At 34.7% G+C, this 21017-nt stretch overlaps 1 protein-coding gene across 2 annotated transcripts in view; it reads right to left on the bottom strand.

Annotated features, from left to right (window-relative positions):
* LOC129754711 (uncharacterized) overlaps nt 1-21017 on the bottom strand; it is a 60699-nt gene that overhangs the window by 32398 nt on the left and 7284 nt on the right. For both annotated transcript variants that reach the window (XM_055750922.1, XM_055750923.1), the window contains exon 2: nt 13352-13787. In XM_055750922.1, the coding sequence (XP_055606897.1) occupies nt 13352-13478 (127 nt within the window). In that variant the 5' untranslated portion in view covers nt 13479-13787. The remainder of the gene's footprint in view (nt 1-13351; nt 13788-21017) is intronic.

Genomic DNA, 21017 nt, shown 5'->3' with positions numbered 1-21017 from the left:
ATTTTTTCAGAAGGTCACCAATGCTCCCGAAGAAAGTCCTCTAGCCTCGAAACTCGAACCGAAACAATTCGAACAACCGAAACCGAAACCGAGATAATCTAATCAGATTTGAATCAATAAACTCCATATTCGGTTTTTCTGGTTCAATCGACCTCGAAGTCGCAGCACATGGCCAAAAACTACGAACCCAATAATCCAACCGAGAAACCCTAGAACAGGACATGCAAATTAGAACCAACCTTGGGAGGAATGGTACGTTTTTTAGCGAAGCCAATAAAACCAAAAAAAAAAAGGAAATCGAACCCAGATCAAACGGCTAGCACCCAAGTCGACCGGATGCAGACATTTTTTTTTGTTCTAGGGATTTTGTTTTTTGGCGTGTGTGTTTCATTAAAGAAAAAAAAAGTTCCGTGATTGATTGGTCCTAGTGATGATGTTTCCTTTCGACCGGACCCTGAGTCGAGAAACCTTTCGTTCCCAACCAAATTGTTACAACAGAATGGCTGCTCATAAAGGTTTACAACGATCCGACCCGAAAAGGTCAACGCCATAGAACCTTTATTTTTAGAGTCTCCTGGGGCGGAATATATAGCTGATGGCAGATTTTCAGAACACTGGCACTGTCTCTTTTTGCTCGTGGAAAAGCTTGCCTCAGTTGAGAAAATCTTCCCCAGAATGTAGAACAAGTTCCGGAGGGAGGCCTAAAAAACAGACATGTTAAATGTTTTCATTAGGCTGTTTTGACTGGTGTCGTCTTTCGGTCGTTTTAAAAGGTTTCCTTTTCGCTCTTCGCCATCCGGTCCGGGTTGTTTCCTCATGATTTGACGTCCCGAGCAGACTTTTATGGCAAAATTATACCTAATTTTGCTATCATGCCTTGAAAGTTAAATGAGGTATCATTTTGCCCGAATAAAGGTGGTACAATGCCAAAATTTGGGTCTTACTTTTCATATGTCGATACCACAATTATACCAACTGTAGGTTTCACTGAAACCTTAATGATACCTCGTTTAACCACCATCCTAAAACCCGTTTTGAGAGCATAATGATGCCACTTTCAGGCTTCGATTACATCCAAAATTTGGCATCGGTGTGCTTTCAAATTTTTTTTCAAAGGCTGGCAAAACGAGGTATCATGTACCTGTAGAGGAAACCAAAATATGGCATACATATGCTATCAGCATATTAAATTAAAATACCCAAATTTTCGCATTTTACTACCTATATTAGAGTAAAACAATCCCAAATCTTGCTAACAAGGCATGATAGCAAAAATTTACATAACTCAACTATTAATGTTTGCTTTGTGAGGTAAATCGCAATGAATTACTGAAATCACCTGTATTGGGATGAATCATCAAACAGGATGAGAGAGAATAACTGAAAAAAACGCCTGTATTTATGCATTTATCCGACATTACACAAGAAATAAGTATGCATACCTTGCAAAAATCGCGATCACTTATGCATAATTGTGCTTTCAAATTCCTTTCTAAAAAAAATGTTCAAACAAGGTATCAAAAAGCTTTCAACACAACCAAAATTTTGCATAAGGCAATTCAGACCGAAATTATAACACTGTATCAATTTTATTTAGACAAAAAAGTATGTACGAAATTTAAGCTTTCAAGGCATGATAGCAATTTAATAATTTTGCCTTAAAAATCTGCTCGTGATAGTTTATGGTATTTATGCGAGATATCAAATATCGCCTTCATGTATGCAATGATGCTTAGCATGATACTTGTGATGTCTATAATATCGCCTTTACTTACTCGAGCACATATTAGGATTAAGACGATTCCATCCAGATAAATTTTTAAAAAGATGCCAAAAATTAAGAGTGAAAACAAAGTTTGTTCATATAATTTAATATCCGTGATTAGTCCTAACATAGCCCTTAAAAATGTAAAATGTATCAATTTTCACTATTTGCTCCGAGAAATTTTAATTTAGATTCGAACATGGAATATTTTTTTGTAATGATTGTGATTTGAAAATAAATTTTTCTTTTTACACTTTTTTTCAGTGTTAACATCTGTATCTAAATTGGAATATTAAAATTTTTAAATATGGACCAATATCAGATAACGAAGTCTTACTACCAATTTAATCACTCAAACATTAATTGCAGAACATAATTGCATTAACATAAATCTTAAGTAATTGTTCAAAATCCATTTTAAATGAAGCCCTCAGAGCCAAAGAGGTCTTAGTACATGAAAACTACTTTCATGAAAACGTTCTTCGAAGTATTAGTGTTCGGTGATTTTTTATGAATAAATTTGCAAAATAAGTCAATTCATGTAAGACTAATTTTATTCCAAATTTTAAATTTGTGTGTTTTAACAAACTAACAAAACTGAAGATAGCATTGTGAATTTCTAGTAATGATTATCAAAATATCAACAAATGTTGAATTATATGAAATTCACACTGATCTAATCAAACTAATCAAACATGCGAGTGAATGAGTGAATTGTAAAGAAAAACTTTAACACAGGATTAAGAAAAGGCATGGGATGAATGAAAATAGTTTACAACAAAATAAGTAACAGTCTTCTTCTGATGTTGCCATACTTTTGAGCTTTTTTAATTTTTCTGTTAAAACCTAAGTCAAAGAATTACGGGATAAACTTGAACTCACTACTCTACACACTTTATACCCTTTAATTTATGCAATATACATTTATAACACTTTATTTATTGAGTTATCCAAGTGTTATATAAGTTGTAGAAGTTAAGGCGATTTTGGTATCAACTCTACGTACGTCAACTACCTTCTACAAATTAAAACGCCGCGATGTATACAATGAGTATAACTTCGATGCTTTTGTTTCCCTTTTTTGTTCAAATTCTGAATCTCAAAAAAAAAATAATTTGAAAATATGAATCAATTGTTTTCATGCATCTAAATTATTGAGCAGAAATTAGTTGCAATTGACATTCAATGATACTACAAACATTTTGAAATCATCGGGAATTCAGAAAACTTGATTGGCTAGTCAGTAGGTACCTACCGTGAGGCAACTGAGGATTTTGTTTTATGGTTTAACAAGATGAATATGAAGTTCAAAACAAAAACTTACCTCATATAAATGTATTAAGCCATGAATTGTGAACAGCTCCGTTTCTCAATTTCAGGACGCATTATCTTGTTCTAGTTTCTCGTTTGGACCGTACAAAATCCGATAAGTTGAAGAGGTTTATGAATAGTTCAGCTATCGATACTGTATCAGGGGAATGCGAATTTCCTCTTCGCTGGTTTCAGGTAACTTGAAGCAGTGTCCAGTGAGCTTCAACTAGACTTATTCGGACTAGATCAATACTTTCGTTCTCTATTAGCTGTCGAAAGCATACTTAACGAAAAAAGTGGCGGATGCACACCACGAGATTACGGTTTGTGTAGTTCAAAAACTCATTTTTCCAGCTTACTTCCAATTTCCACCGGTAGTACCTGCAAAACCAGATTTACTAAGTAAACCTGCCAGATTTTGATAACGTTTTACCTGCTGGTCATCCAGCTGCTTTCAAAGGAAGAAGATCCACTGCATTCCGAAATCCTATTTCTTCGAAACTGAGAAGCTAGCGATTTGAACTGATCCAGCAGTGAGCGCTTCTCTTTCGGAAGAACCGATGGCACAGAACCTATTGTCAACATCTTTACCGGGACTTGCTACTAGACACCGTTTGTGTCCTGATGTCGAACGAATTGAAAAAAAATCTTCTAGTTTGTTTATAAGGTACACCGGGGTAAGTGTGGACGGGTTTTCGTATAGTTCAACTTTAAAAAATCATTAAAAAATCAGCAGTGGAGCAATTTTGATAAATTGACGTTCAATGTGATGCAGAACATGTTGTTTACAAAAGCTGAAGAGATGAGCTCGTTAGAAGCAAAGCGAAAAAAGTTATCACGTAAATCGTTATGGACGGCTGGTGTCTTCACTTACCCCGCTTTATGGGGTAAGTGTGGACGGTAGATTTTCCCTTTGATTTCTCAGGAAATTTTCAAAAAATTTGTGTTTTCTTGGTTGAATACGTTACTTTATTGCTCAAACCATCCAAAATTTTGAAAAAAGTCCGTGATACTATAATTATAGTGTGTAATTTATTTTACAACACACGAGATCCGATTTTATCAAAAACACAGAACAAATAAGTACTTTACTCAAATTTTCATGATCCGAATGCTAAATATCGTTAAATAATACAACTCATAAAGGATGAAGGACAGAAAATTGAAAAAATGTGTAAACATCAAGTCTTTTTAAAGCCGTCCACACTTACCCCAGGTAGGGGTTGGAGACAAAATTTTAGTTTTTTGTAAATAAACTCTTTTTTCTTAATTTTTAACCGCCGTTTCTTTTCCTAACTGGTTGTTTGGAATGTAAGGATTGTTTCAATGTAGAGTTTTTCATCGAGAGCCAGCTAGTTCAGGAGAAATTTGCAATTGAAAAAGATGCACATCAACTCGACATCGTAGTTGAAAATAGAAAATTCCGAAAAAGTCGCTGTAAACATCCGTTATTGTATGAATCGTATCTATTTCAAAGTTATTGGATAGATTACAAGTAAATTGAACATTCTGCATCAAAAGTTTGAAAAAATAGTGCACAGTATTGTTTTTATAGCCATCGTCCACACTTACCCCGCGTCCACACTTACCCCGGTGTACCTTAACTTGAACGTAAACAAAAATACAGCGCTGCAGGGGTGCCAAGTGTACTTTTTTTTCTAAAACTGTATTGATTTCTCAAAATTGCTTGAATTGTTCAGATTGAAAAAAAAGGTTGGTTTTAAATGTAATTGAACTGATTTTTGATTAACATAGAAATAATAGTTAAAGTTTATAGTAACATAATTTGTTTTCCGTCATTGCATATGCTAGTTTTTTGACAAAATCACCTGGCATCTCTACTTCGATCTGACCCGCGGAAGGATCAGTGGCATCGAACATATGTCTAAATTAGATAAAAAATATCACACGAATGTTTCATTTAGCAAACCAGGTCTTAAGTCCTATTATAATCAATGCATATTGATATTCTTCAAAACATTGATTAAAAACATGACCTTAAATTGATACGTTGTACCGTGGATATGAATCAAGCTTATAAACTTTGGGTTACGTTCAATATATGTCTATATAACGGGTAATAATACACAAAATTAGTATCAGTTGTACGCTTAGAAAATCGAGCTTTTATATTGTGAGGCGATAAATGCACGGTCCAAAGAATTATCAAAGGGATGAAGCAACTGTCCAATCCAAGTAAACAGATTGAAACGACTTTTTGGTTACAGAACGTCAGTGTTACTTTGGTTTCAATGACATTTTGGTACCTCAACGTCAGTGTGCTACCAAAATATCAATTAGGAATTTTTCTTCATTTCATACGCTTGAGAATTATGACCTGGAAAGTTCTGCTAAAAAATATAAAAAATATATTCATATGGGGGAAAATGGCTTTCTAAATATTTTTTGATGAATACTCAAGATGTGAGTAAAGTTAAGAAAGCTCAATTTTATGTACATTCAAAATAAACATAGTTTTTATGAACTTGATAAATCGTCGAACATGCGTTAATGCACAGAAGTATTGAATAATCTGTTAATATTACTTAGACTATAATGTCAAAAAAGAAATCAATTTTTCTTTCAATTTATCAACACAACTAGTTTTCCTCATCCAAAAAATGCAAAACACCCCCCAATTCTGTTTATCTTGTTGATGATTGACTCGTTAGAAAGCGTTTGCACTTTGATAACCTTTGGAAACTAAACGCTGACTTTATGATGCCTAGTCTTGCTATCAAATGAATGTAATGCCAAATTATACTATCATTATGGCCTCAGCTTTGAAATTCATGAAAGTAAAGGATGCCTTAACAATACCTCGTTCTGGCATGAGATTATATTTTACACCAAAGTATGCTATCCGCTTGCTATTGATAGCTCATTTTAGTTGCAGTTTGCTTTCAAAATTAACACTTTTGATATCTGTTTGATGCCTATTTTTGCTATCATGGTTGAATTTATACCAAATGATGCTATCATTTTGCTATTGAAACCTTAATTTGGTATCAGCTTGTTATCGTTTTTGGCATCGAAGTCTGCTCGGGGTGGCCCTTCCGATTGGGTTGTTAACTCGTTTATGACCTGGAAAGGTGGGCTAATGAAGCGTTCGTTTTTGGTTTTTGCTCTCGTCTAAAATGGTTTGAAGGTGCCTATATAAAGTTGAAGGTCGAATTGCTAACCAAATCTATAATCTAGAAAAGGAAAGTTCACCTGAATTCATCGGCGTAGAAATCAAACATTGAAAATTGCCAGAGTTCAAAGTTTGATTAATGTACTAAAATTAAAATGACCTTCAGACCTTGGAATTTCTCTATAATACGAAATTTTGATCGGCTTCTTTTAGAATATTGTAAAATTTAGATGAATACAGGGCGAACCCTCTGTATCCGAAAATCTGGTTCCAATACAATTTTTAAAGTTAATAGAGCCATTATGATTTATAAAAATAAAAATTTGTTGTTAAAATTCATGCACAAGTTCTACACGACTTTTTCGAAATTTCATAAATCTGAATTTCTCTTTCATGGTTCTTAGAATATAATGCTAGAATGCTTATATTACAGAAGACCTTGACGTGTTAGTCAGAAATCAAGTGTTTTAGCCAATGGTCATAAGATCGTATCTCGGCACACAGAAATATTCTTCGTGAAAATGGCGAGGTTCAAAGGATAAAAAAATATTTGAATAGAGGAAAAGCCTTTAAGGTTTTTACAACTTTCACCTACAAATACATGTAGGAACCATCGTATTATTTTCTCGAATGTGAATGAGCAAATGACTAAAAAGATTCAATATCTGATTTGTAAAAAAAACACAACTGAAAAGGTTTGAAGTCAATATTTTGAGTGTTGTTAAATTTTTGGCCCATCAAAGTTGAAAAATTTTAGAAATTCCCAATTACTTTCAAAACTATTTTGCAAATCTCCTTCAAACCATGTTAATCGAATGCAGGAAGATGTTTGTGATTAAAAAATTTGATAGGATTAGCAAATCTAAATAAATAACAGCGATTTTCCAAAAACTACATTTTCGAAAAAAAAAATACCTAATTTGATTTTCGCAATTTTTCCACATACTTTGTTCGATATCTCACAAGCATTCAAATATTGTAATAAAAATACCATAGGCTAATTTCTTTTAACTCCTAGAATATTTTGTATTACCACATCTCAAGAAAAGCATCACTTTAACCTTAATCCGTCCCAGATATTTTCATCCGTTCAAGTTCTTGGAGTGTCAATTTGATACTCCTGACAAAAATTGCAATATCTATTTTTTTTCTTTACCGATTTTTATAAAATTTATAGTTTTTAAAACGCAAATCAAATATGATACTCAGGCAGGATTCAGCTACAACTACAACAATTCTTATTTCAGTTATGCAAAATCGATGAACAATTTTCCGAAAACCGTTGGAAAAAAGATTATCGACCAGCTGATTTTTTTTCTGAATTTTCTTTCCAAAAAGAAACCACAATATGTATTTTTTTTCTTTGGAATAAATCACTTTTGTTGCCATATTACAATTTCTGGACCATTAAATGTTTCGATTATTGAATGTTGATATTCTCAATATTTTCTTCAATATTTTTTTCAAATAGAAATTTTGAAAACATCATTAAATCGTTTGGCATGATCAAACTTTCAATTTTAAGATTCTGTTGGAAATTTGGTAAAATAAAATTGTTTTTTACAAATTAAACCAAATACGATGAAATGTTGGCATCTCCCTTGTACCTTTGTTCAAATCATGTTTATCAATTTTATTTTAATTTGTATCGTTTTGAAAGATCCTCTCATATCTCCTTTTTTTAAAGAAAGATGCAAAAGAGTCTACATTTTTCATAATTTGAAAAAGTTTTTCAGAGTATAAGTTTGACAGAATTGAATGTGTTAGTGATAATCTTGGTGGATATTCAAGAAAATGTAAAATTAAACCATTTTAGCACACCCACACACACACACACACACACACACACACACACACACACACACACACACACACACACACACACACACACACACACACACACACACACACACTTGCTTAATTTTTCGCCGACTGACGGGCGGCTGCGTGCACGCTTTGGACGAATGATCCGATTTTGGTTTAATCCAGTCACACATCCCCCTCCCATCCTAATAAAAAAAAAAACATTTATATAATTTGTTGTTTTATGAAATTATATTTATTTAATATATTAATTTTAACAAATTTTCAAAAGCCAAACATAATGGAACCATGCAGTTTTCGTTGCACAAAAAACATTCGTTTTCCTTTGAGGAACATTCTCACTGGCCATGACAAACACCTATTATGTGGAATAGCGATTCAATTTTTAATTGGTTCGTTTTTGTTCTAGAGCACTCGTCTATTTTGATGGCTTCTTCATGAATCCTACCAATGAACTAATTAGAAACGAAATCATCTTAATATTTCGATGGAACAAAGTCTCTGTTCGATCACAAACTAAGCTTGCAACTAGAATATAATTTAACTCATTTGTCGCCTTGCAATTAGAATATACGCAATTTGCGACAATTATGATAATACTGCAAACTATTAAAAACTAGAATTCTATAACTTTGCCTCAATAATGATACGGTACTCACTCTTTTCTCTTTTTCGACGAAATGCAAATCATTTGCTAATACACTAAATATCCTTCATAAATTGCAGGTGAACACGTTGTTGTGTAAATCATTAGGAAACCTAAAATTGCTATATAGTTTGAAACACCATTCATAATATTATTCGTAACAGAAAGCATCCCCAAACACAAGGCAAATCAGCACATTTGGGTCATTTTTTTCCATAGGTAGTGCGTTTCGATCGAAACTTATCCTCCCACATAGTGCTAACGATGTGTATTGAGTACCGTCCTTCTTGTTTGTGGTTTTTTTTAAATCTGGGTTGTTTCACTTTTATCTAAAACAGAAAACAACATTTGATCAGTTATCCTGATTTTTACTGGAATTATCAAAGATACTATCGTACTATCACAGCTTTTTTTCATCTAACTTCCTGAACAATTTGAAGTTGTATTCTTAACTCACTTTGATCTTTATTTTTCATTTCAAACATTTCTCAAAACCCGCTTGTTTCAAATCGGTGAAATGTTGGGATATCCTCTCGATTTGTATTTTTTTTCTCATTTTCAAGCTCGGGATTCAAAACAATTCATTCTAGCAGTTCCTCGACTTCCTGTTTACTCTCATCTCAAACTGTCCTCGCAACTTGTTCGATTATTTATTTTTATAAAATTTTTATATTCTATTAATCTTACTTTCCACTCGACAAACACTTTTTTTTAACTTGAAGTTTAAAATAATTTCTTCAAGTTGTCCTCTAGACTCATCGTATTGTTCTCTATTATCTCATGGTGTCTCCTCAACCCGGTGGGTTATTTATTTGATCAGATACTAAAGCAGTCCTCCCAAAATATTTTTTTGATTTCAAGCTGTCCTCTCAATTCGCTTCATAGTTGAATCTCATCTCATGCTGTTCCACTGGATTTTCAATTTTATAAGATATTCAAGCTTGACCCACTTTTTTAAATTTCAAGCTGTCTTCTCGATTAGCTTTGAATTGCTATCTTATCTCAAGCTGTCCTTTCGACCCATCTGATTATCAATTTGATAAGATTTACAGCTGTCCTCTTTATTTTCCTTTCAATTTCAGACTGTTTCTCCACTCGCTTTAAATTTCTACCGACATACTCAGACTGTCCTCTCAACTAGCTTTTCAATTTTAGGCCTCTCAACTCACTTGAAATTTCTATTGATTTGTTTAGGCTGTCCCCTCAACTCGCCTTGCGACATCAAGCTGTTCTTTCAACTCGCATAAAATTCCTATCGATATGTTCAGGCTTTCCTCTCAACTTGCTAGAAATGTTTATCGATATGTTCAGGCTGTCCTCTAAACTCACTTGAAATGCCTTTTGATATGTTCAGACTGTCCTCTTAACTTGCCTTTTCAATTTTAAACTGTCCTGTCAACTCGCTAGAAATTTCTATCGATATGTTCAGGCTGTCCTCCCAAATCACCTTGCAATTTCAAGCTGACCTCTCAACCCGCTTGCAGTTGTGAACGTGATCAATCTGTCCTTTTAAGAACGAACACACACGTATAGGTTCCCAGTGAAACTTCATGTTTCTTTAAAGAGATCTAATCCAAACTTAACTCTAAGGCGTACTTATTTCAAGAATATGATGGCTAGCATCTAACAAATGGTAAAACCACCAGCCTACAAAAAGAGTATTTTGTATGCCGTGACCGGGATTCGATGTCATGACCTATGGCTTAGTTACTTGAACGCTATCCTCTAGGCCACGATCGGCGGAAAGACTCGACTCCTTATGAATCGCTCGAAATTTTTAATTTATTTTATTTTTTTTAATGAAACTTGAATTAAGCTGAATATATTTTTTCCCATCAATTCCAGTTTCGGTAAAATTTTATAACTCACTCATTTGCTTTCTTCATTAATTTAAGCAATTTACATTTCACACAGTTTACTCTTTACACGAATGCCATAATGCTGGTAAAGTGTCAAAAATAAAACCTTTTTTATAGTTTACTCATTCTACCACAGTTTTTCGTATAGCGAAACTCAACAACTGCTTGAGTATTAAGCAAGTTTGATAAATATTATTTCAGCCTGAATCGTTTATCCCATTCATTTGTCCCAAAATCCCTAACTGATTTTGTTTGTCCTGTTCTATCAGCTCAAGTGTTTGGGATCTTAAGGTCTATTTAAAAAAAATAATACAAAAACCAATGAAATTTTTTTAAGAGATTCTAAAGAATGCTCATAAAGGATTCATATAACTTATAAATTTTTCAACAACAACGATATATTTGAGCTTTATAGAATATAGTTACAAAAATTTTATTTTTTTGAGAAAACCTCTAACATCTGAAGGTGGGTCGGAAGCGTCTCGTGTGATGCCAAAAATAACAACGACTGTTTCCTTTGAGTTATCTTCAAGTTATGGAATTGAGGACTGTATCGAATAGTCATAAATAGCTTCTAAAACTAATTTACTTAAAACTTTTAAAGCATTTTAATTTGTTACGAAAATATCTAAAAAACATAAGTGAAATGGCCCACTCTTTTGAAAGTTGGGTAAAACACTATTGGGCCGATGTCTATGAATTCAAGCAGTCGCGAATGACACAAAGTTGTTAAAACGACTTTTATTCAAAAGTTTCAGGTGACAGATTCTTCAAGTTTGAAACAGTTTTTTCGTTCCAAAAATATACAAAAAATGATGCTACGGGTGTTATAAACTAAATGGGTTGATTTTTTAATAAGAAAATTTATCGAAAGGGAACCAAGTATCCAATTCCACCTTTGGACGGATTTTTTAATTTTCTTTTTGAATCAATCAAGTTTCCCTTAAACCAAAGTTTTCATGAAGTTTTCAGCAAAATACAGGGTGTTCAATTAGTTCGAATACCCTTTTTAACCAAATAGTGTCGTATAGCCTAGCATATACATCTAACTTTTTTTGGAAGAATTTTGTGCTTTTATCATGCAAACTATTCCTGGTGTCGAAGAATTAATTTTAATTAGGTGTTCGTTTTTTATCAGCCTTTTCACACCACAAGTACTGGTACAGGCAAAAATTCCAATTTATTGACCAAAATAAATAGTTTACAGGTCACCTAATCTGCCTCCTTTGGTCAAATTCTCCTGATCATTGATGATGTCGAGAGTAAACAAGTACAGAATTCCTAAACTTGGCTCATATAATATCTATTTTTTTATATTATGTGTGAAATGTCGAAAAAGTAGCTACGTGCTAGCTGATTTTCATCAAAAAGCTTATCAACGTGATGAAGCATAGAATAATTGCACATCATAAATAGATGAAAACCATTTAAAATGTGCTTGAGTAACTTTGTACTAAGCTTACATTGATCATTAATGGATTTTTTGGCTAATGTTGCATGTAGTGTTTATTTTATAGGTCATTTTACACAGAATAATACAGGTTTTTGAAAATATTGGTTCAAAATGAAAAGTGGCTTGCCCTTCAAATATAGCTCTCTTGGATTGGTTAGTTATATCTTACATGTTGCCGAAAATAATCAAATACAGGAAACTTATTTTGACTCTCTATAAAAATCGTCATCATTCTTATGGGGAACGAAATTTCAACAATAGAGGAGCTCATATAATTGGTTTAAGGTAAAAAAAAATTCCTAAACAAAAGGTGTGATTGACCATTATTGAATTACCTTTCCATTTGAGGAATTATTTTATTTGTATGCGAACTTATTGAACACCCTGTACAATGTGGTTTTAAAGAGTTAATTGAAGAGAATAATTTAGGCACTTTTGATTTTTCTTGGCCTTAGCCACCGAAAACATTCGTTTCATTTGATATTGTTGTCAAACGGTTGATCTATAAAATTGTTTTTTTTTTTCATTTGTTAGCAGAGATAAGGAATAATTAATTAAATTAGCACTTTTGAAGAGAAACAATTCCATTTGTTCCTAGAAATGTAGATAAAACTTTTTATTATACCGGAAAAAATATAGCTAAGTAACTTTTAGTATTAAGATTTTGAAATTGCTTGCTGGAAAATGCCATGTTTTAAGGAAGGTTTCATGAACGTTAATTCTATTTAAAACTAACGGCAATAAAATTAAATTGGCATAAATCGCATTTATTTCAGCTCTGGTGCTGAAAACTTTTTTTTTCAATCCTCAGTTGATGTTCGAAAAAATGTTAAAATTTTGGCTAATAGAGCCCATATGAGAATTTCGGCTTCATACAAAAAAAATCCTTGTAAAATTTCCAAACAATACAAAAACTTTTCTTAGCCATTTTATTTAAATCTCTCAAATGGACAAATTAATGAGCATCGTTTCCATGGTTTTAGCCTGAAAATGCCGTTATGTAACAACATACCTAATCGAACAGATAATTTTTACCGCTTAAAAAATCAACTGACTTCCAGCTTTTTTGAGCTTTGGACCACTGTAGAACGGCCATTTAGTATTTCGTTTCAAATTTAGGTCATATAAATCGTAAACTTTTTGGCGATATTATCGTGAAAGTTAATATAATCGTTGTAAATATCATGATAACCGGGCTTCTACTGCACTTTATAGAGTTCATAGATCTGATCTGATTCAAAGTTCAATTGGATGCTCAGCTCATCCTAAGTATTTCAATTCCAACTAAGGATTCAGAATAAAAATAGAACCACTTTTTGCTGCCTTGAAATAAGCATCCTGCAGCTACTTGGGCACTTACCGTGTATCGCCGTTTCTCCAGCATGCAAAACTTCCGTGGCCGTTTTGTTGGCCGTCTCCTTGACCGTCTCGACGATTCCTCCGGGGCCACCGCCATTGATAAGCGGCGAACTGCTGGCACATCCCATGATGATACTCTCTTGGCTGAGCTCTTTTCCTTTATTCAATTGCTTATAACTTTTCCCTGATCCTTGGGGAAACTTTTCTTGCTGCAGCACACGCCCCCTTTTTTCGTGAAAAAGTTTTTTCCGATATCAATAACTTTTTTATGTCTTTTCTTTAAAGTATGTTCACCGAGATACCCAGAAGATTTTAAATCAATTTTCGTTGCTCACTATTTTGGATTGCACTTTTGCTATCGGGGCAGAAGTGAGATAGTTTTGCCCTTGGTAGATCACTTTATAACATTGAATAGCAGAATCCAATGTTTTTCGATGCTGAAACAGATAAGAAAACATTGATAAGCAATGGTGTTTGTGTGAATGGATTAAATCGACACTGCGTTATTCGTCACAAGCGTGTACGCAGTCAGTCAGTGAGTCGGCTAGCGAGCGAGCGAGTCGAGTAGCGTTGTGATTCTCCCGGTAGTTCGTGAATAGTAGACTCTCTGGTTCTACTTCCGGGCTTCGGAGCTCCGGACCGGTCTGCACATTTGGCGACCGTGACCGGTAATTTCTAGTTAACCTTATAAAACGAGAAATTATTAAAAAAAAAAGTCGAACCGAAAAAGGTAAACAAACGCGATGAACGATTCACGTTTAATTAATTTTCATCGAACCAGATTAAAAATCAAACAGTTCATTAATGACCCGCTTTAGAAAAAAACTGATCAATGAGTAAATGATGTCAAATGTATCTTGTGACAAGTTGAAGTGGAGGAAAAAGGAAAATATAGTGCCGTATTTGATAAATTACTATGAGTGAAAATAAACGGGTAATGAAATAACACCGAAACAAAAATCGATAAGAAAAATTAATTAAGCTGAAATAAGAATGAAAATGACAGATTAAGCGAGTCGAGAGGACAGCTTAATCATGTTCACAATTTCAAGAGAGTTGAGAGGACAGCTTGAAATTGAAAGGCGAGTTGAGAGGACAGCCTGAACGTATCGATAGAAATTTCAAGCGAGTTGAGAGGACAGCTTGAAATCGAAAGGCGAGTTGAGAGGACAGCCTGAAAGAATCGATAAAAATTTCAAGCGAGTTGAGAGGACAGCTTGAAATCGAGAGGCGAGTTGAGAGGACAGCCTGAAAGTATCGATAAAAATTTCAAGCGAGTTGAGAGGACAGCTTGAAATCGAAAGGCGAGTTGAGAGGACAGCTTGAACTTATCGATAGAAATTTGAAGCGAGTTGAGAGGACAGCTTGAAATCGAAAGGCGAGTTGAGAGGACAGCCTGAAAGAATCGATAAAAATTTCAAGCGAGTTGAGAGGACAGCTTGAAATTGAAAGGCCAGTTGAGAGGACAGCTTGAAAGTATCGTTAGAATTTTCAAGTTAGTTGAGAGGACAACTTGAAAACGAAAGGCGAGTTTAAAAGACAGCCTGAACGTATCGATAGAAACTTCATGCAAATTGACAGGACAGCTTCTAATTGAAATGCGAGTTGAGAGAACAGTCTGAAAGTATCGATAATTTCAAACGGGTTGAGAGGATAGCTTGAAATCAGAAGGCGAAATGAAGGAGAGTCAAAATGTTTTATCTTGTGGGGAATCAAGCAGCTTGAAAAAGAAATAATTGGAAATTGAGCGAGTCGAGAGGACATATCTTACCAAATTGATGATCAGAAATTTAAAGCGAGTCGAGAAGACAGCTTGGAATTTGTAAGAAAAAGTTGGACGAACTGGAATATCTTATCAAATTGAATATCAAGCGAGTTGAGAGAACAGCTTGAGATAAGATTTAATTATGAGTCGAGTCTGGAAGCTAACATATAAGGACAACCACAATATCATATAAATTTGAAAATCAAGCAAGTTAAGAAAAAAGTTTAATAAAAGATTCAACTATGATGTAAGTCAAGAAGAAAGTTTGAAATTAGGAAAAGGCGTGTCGAGAGGAAGGCTTCAAGAAGTTTGAACTAAACAATCACAAATGTACACATTTATAAGATAACAGCGCAAATGTTTTTTTTTTATTTAAATTGAGTTGACAGGACTGCATTGATAAACAAAATTCGTAAAGACAGCTTTCTCATTTAAAGAATAAACTGGAGAGTGTCTTGGACAACTTTGGTGTCTGATCAAATAAATAATCAGGTGGGTCGAGAGAGCAACATGAAAAAAATAATCGAAAAGAGTTAGGCGAGCCTAGAGAACGGCAAAAAAAATCCTGTCCGAATAGAAAGAAAAAACGTGTATTTCCTTGACAACTGCAGTTTCATTCAGGATAACTGACCAAATATTGTTTCCAGTACATTAGTTCGAATTTTGTCAAAAGCACAGAGAAAAAGTTCTATTACCAATACTTCATGCATTACTGTAAGAAACTAGCTTTTCTGCGTGAGCACTGGAGGAAGATAAATTGGATCAGAATGCAACATTTATGGAAAACAAAATTGACCTTAATAAACAGAGGATAATGTGTGGTATTTCAGATTAAACAGTTATTTTGAGTTTCTTGTTGATTTATACAACGTGGTTTCATGTTAATTCAGGGAGGCAATTAATTGAAATTCAGAAAAGATTCAGCCATAGGCAGTATTATAGAAATTGTTATTTCAGTTTTGACATTGTTTGCATTTGTGGAACAATTGACGCTTAAGGCACAATTTTCTCGTATATTTAGATAACATGCCGCTATAAAGCCTACCCCTATTCTGAAGATACATAGGTAAGCATCGACAACGCACAAAAGCGTAAGCTCTTCATACCTTTTTCACATATATTTATTGATAGGAATCATGGCGGAAGCCAAGAAGAGGAGTGTTCTTGAATCGGTATTTCAAATTGTTCTGTAACGTCTCCCTGTTTTTATTATCACATTTTAATAAAAACTTTATAAAAAGAAACGATTTTATAACAGTCTATTAGTAATTCTATTAATGTTATTTTGTTTGGGATAGGAGGGGGATGTGTGAATGGATTAAATCGACACTGCGTTATTCGTCACAAGCGTGTACGCAGTCAGTCAGTGAGTCGGCTAGCGAGCGAGCGAGTCGAGTAGCGTTGTGATTCTCCCGGTAGTTCGTGAATAGTAGACCGGTCCGGAGCTCCGGACCGGTCTGCACAGTGTTTAGGTGTTTTTCAAAACGATGTGAAAAATAAATACAAACAAAAATACTAGTAATAGAGTTTATAATAATAAGTGGTTATCAAGAACATTACCGGGCATGTCATATAGCTTATTTAGAAAGTCAGTTGTGTCTAGAGCGGATGTCCGCGAGTCCGCCCAAGAGTAAACATCGAACACTGTTGTACCGGATAAGTTTTTCAATAACTGTCCACCAATTGCAACGTTGATGTAAAGTCGCGAATTCCATAAAGATGGTTAAATGACTACGATAAAAAAAATGTTTGTGTGTTGCTTTGTTTTTAATTTCTTTTTTATCTAGGAATTTAATCTAGTATATCATTTTGACTAGTTTGTTTTTCCCGGTTTTCCTAAAGTGTGTATACTAAATTACGTTTCTTTTGTCCAAACAGCTCTTTCTCAAATCAACAAAAACAACCGTCATCATCTTATCGGCTAATGACAGCCGGTTTCATCTATCTAGGTTAACGATTCCAATCCGGAATTGGTTCGGCAAAATTCTTGAACTTGGAGGGCAGGAAGTGGAAACCTGCAATTGGTCATCACCCGGCTGTTGGCAATCAACTGCCATACAAAAGCCAATGTTCCACCTATTTGTCATGGAACATGAACCGGCGATTTATTCTCGACCACCCCACTAAATTTCCTTCCAATCCTTGGCACCTTCACCGATTTCATTCATGCATTGGAGTCGGGAAAAGGAAGCGGAAGTCAATGAAATTCTTGGGGGCGCTGCCTGCGAGGAAACGAGAATTAATCATCATTTGGACACTAACGGCTTTGTGGTTTCTCTCGTTGTTGTTCGAATCGGAATCGGGAAATCGAAAATCCCTCGTTCTCTCTTGCCGGTTCTGTAGATTAACTACCTAGTCGAGGCAATTGAGGTTAGGTAGCAAAATGAGCAGCGCGTGGGTCGTAATTTCGTTATCATTTGTTGAGTGTGCCCTCTAATTGTGTGCATTTTGCCTCACTACGTGATGGGCAATATAATTGGGAAAGGTTTTTACGAAACAGTATCTAATTGCGAAATAGAACGAATTGAATATTTTTGGGATATTTTTTTCCAAACATAAAATCGATAATTATTTTTCTGACAAATTTTAGAACACAAGACAAGAAGATAAATTGTTACCAATATTGAGCATAATTGTTTGTTCATATGCTCTTAAATCTTCTTTTTCAGTGAATCACAAAAAAAAATTGATTTCAGTCAATCGTAGGCCAGTGATCGATTTTTTTAACGAAGACTGCTCAGTAGCTTTTGCACAGACTGATTTGCAGCGATTTTGAAAACTTTTTCCAGTCTTTTGTGAAGTTTTCGATAGAATCTGCAGGCTTCATGTTTCCTCAAAAACGATTTGGTAAGGGCCCAAAAAGTTCAATCGGTTTCGCTTGAAGACAATTTGGGGGGTTCATCTTCTTAGATATGATCTAAACTTTTGGAGGATTGGTACCAAGCCATCGTGTCTTTTGAGTAGTGAACTTGGCTTGACAAAACATTGCATTTTCTTCAAATTTTTCTGTAAAAATTGGTGTCTCTTTGGATATCCCGAACAGCGTTATACTGATCACCTGGAAGCGTTTGGTAATCAAACTTTGTCATCGATGATAAAGCACACCGATTTTTCACTCAGAAGTTCATCATATAATTTGCGAGCTCTGGGTTTGACAGTAGCAGCTTGTTTTCGACTCCGCTTTGGCTTCTTCTGCTTCATATGTGCCTTTAGACCCAATCTTACCTTGGAACGATGGACAGTGCGGAAAGAGGATCCAACATTTTAGGCCACATCCCGAACTGAGGCAGTCTTTCTGCTGGCGTAAGCACGCATGACTTTCCGGTCCAAAGTTTTGTCCACCGGACCCGATTTTCGCCTAAATATGTTTGTCCACGAAGTTGCTTTCCTCTCCATACTTCCAAATTGCATTTCGAACCACTCCGATACGTACTTCTCCCACTGCTTCTCATATTTACAAAAAATATGAAAAGTAGGGTTCACGCGGCTCACGGACTACACAAAATTCTAAGTTAAACTGCAGACAACAACACCCAGCAAAAATAAGCTGTTGAAACGTCATTCGGAATGAGCAGGGTTGTATCTAAATCGTGCTTAGACATAATGGGATACCCTAAACATATTTTTTTTTTATTATTTGACTCGTAAAGGTCATTCTTTTCTATTATTAATTTTCATTAGCAGATGGAATATTTTTGGAAAAATTACGGATTCATTGAAGAACACCTATTACTTTATTCTCTGCAATAGCGAAAACAATATTGACTACTAGGACGTGGCCGGCGTCGTAATTGTTTTGTTTCAAAGAGAGAGCATGCGTTTTGTGCATTGAGAATGAACTGCTAATCCAAAGCACCATTCTTTTGGCCTTGGCACAAAACTGATGGTCTTCATCAATCACGGTGTAGCTGTAGCAACCGTTGGTGATGTACAACTTGTTCTACACTCAGCCGAAAAGAAAACGTTAAACTCACTTGGATTTTCACGTAGGCGCTCATTGAGTGAATTTTTGCTTGATTTACGTGAAGCACTTAGTAGCGTAAAAAAACCTATTTATCATTACGTAAAATAATTGTATGCTGTCCATTCGATTAACGTGAGAATATAGTGATCCACCAAGTAAAAACCGATTTGGTGCTTTTTATAAGAAATTCTATATAACTCTGAATAGCCCATTTACATATAAGGTATGTAAAAACATAGTTTTCAATATGGCGTGGATCCAACGAATCCCTTTTTAATGTACACTTCAAGTTGAATTCATATGAAGGCTACGCGAGCTCTGTTTGCTACCTGAATTTAACATAGATTTAACATGGCTTTCGAGGTGGCAAAAATCTATAGTCATTTTCACGAAGTGCCCATGTGAATAGTTTTTTGGATGTACTAAGCCAGACCAGCGATCATGGAATTTGAAATGCGTAAGCTGGCTGAGCAATGACTTATAAGATATGTTGTCTGAAGTCTTTTTTTTTTGTGGTGTATAAATATTTCTACACAGTATTTCGAGTTTAATGATTTAAGGTGGATATGAGTAGTAGGATGTGTCATTTTGCTACTTTTTTTTTAATTTCGAAAACCCTGTTGTCTAAAAAGTTTTCTTTTTTTTGTCAAAAGGAGCGATAGAATGTTTGCAGGTTTTTAAAATGAGATTCAGGTCCCTAAGTTTTGATTTGAAATTTTATATGGAAAACGCAAAATTTTTTCCAAAGAATTTCACTTGTTTTTGTTTTTCTTGAATATTCTGTTCTCAGGCAATTAAAATGAAATTCTAATGTATGGAGCTTAATGGAAAATTCTTTTAATTTAAATTTGCCGAAGACGGTTTTAGAGCCTTGAAATTTTTTGATTAAATAATTTTCATTAGATTATCTCTCATTTGCAAAAAAAAACATCGGGTTACCAGAAATTTAGAGTAACCAGATGTCATGGTTTTGCAAAAAATAATCAAAAATTGGGTGGAGCTGTCTTTTATACTTGTTTAAATCACATTTTGAATAAAATTTGGACATTTTCAAGGTTGTACTCCATTTACCCGAAAACCATTGCCCAGAATGAAAAATCTCCAGAGTTTCAATCGCCAGAAAGAACCATTCCCCAGAAATTTTTTTCCCCAGACGAATCGGGTTACCAGAAATTTGGAGTAACCAGATGTCATGGTTTTGCAAAAAATAATCAAAAATTGGGTGGAGCTGTCTTTTATACTTGTTTAAATCACATTTTGAATAAAATTTGGACATTTTCAAGGTTGTACTCCATTTACCCGAAAACCATTGCCCAGAATGAAAAATCTCCAGAGTTTCAATCGCCAGAAAGAACCATTCCCCAGAAATTTTTTTCCCCAGACGAACCATTCTCCAGAAAAATTTTCGCCAGAATGTACCATTTCCCAAAATTTTTTTTCGCCAGAATGAACCATTTACCAGAAATTTTTTCGCCAGAAGAACCTATTCCCAGAAAATTGAAAAAATTTATCCTTACTAGAATTTTTTTTAAAAATTCTTACAAAAAAATGGGGTTTCATAACCTAATTCTTTTGCGGCAAAGCCGCAATCAACGAGGATGAAGGAGCTGAGGCGGCACAAAGCCGCCGAAGCACCCAAATCCGAGGTGGCCGCCGACCCGCCGTCGGAAGCGGCGGCCCCATTACATTGGTCTAGGTTTGCCGGGGCTTCCTAGGTCTGCGTGAAAGCTAGGGGTGATCCTTTAGCCCCGTCCGCCACGCGACAGCGTGAAGGACAATATTTCTTTAAAGTTCGAACGCGCAGCGTGAGGAGTCGGATACCAAAACGGTTTTCAAAGGACCATGGTTGGCATTGAATTGATTCAAGTGTCCAAACCACAAAACATAATATCGGTTCTGAAATAATTTTAGTTGGAAACTTTCAAACAATTGGTTTCA

Source organism: Uranotaenia lowii, chromosome 3 (assembly GCF_029784155.1).
Source record: "Uranotaenia lowii strain MFRU-FL chromosome 3, ASM2978415v1, whole genome shotgun sequence".
In the NCBI taxonomy this organism is placed as follows: Eukaryota; Metazoa; Arthropoda; class Insecta; order Diptera; family Culicidae; genus Uranotaenia; species Uranotaenia lowii.
Note: the sequence above shows the minus strand (reverse complement) of the source record. Positions and strands in the feature narration are given on the sequence as shown.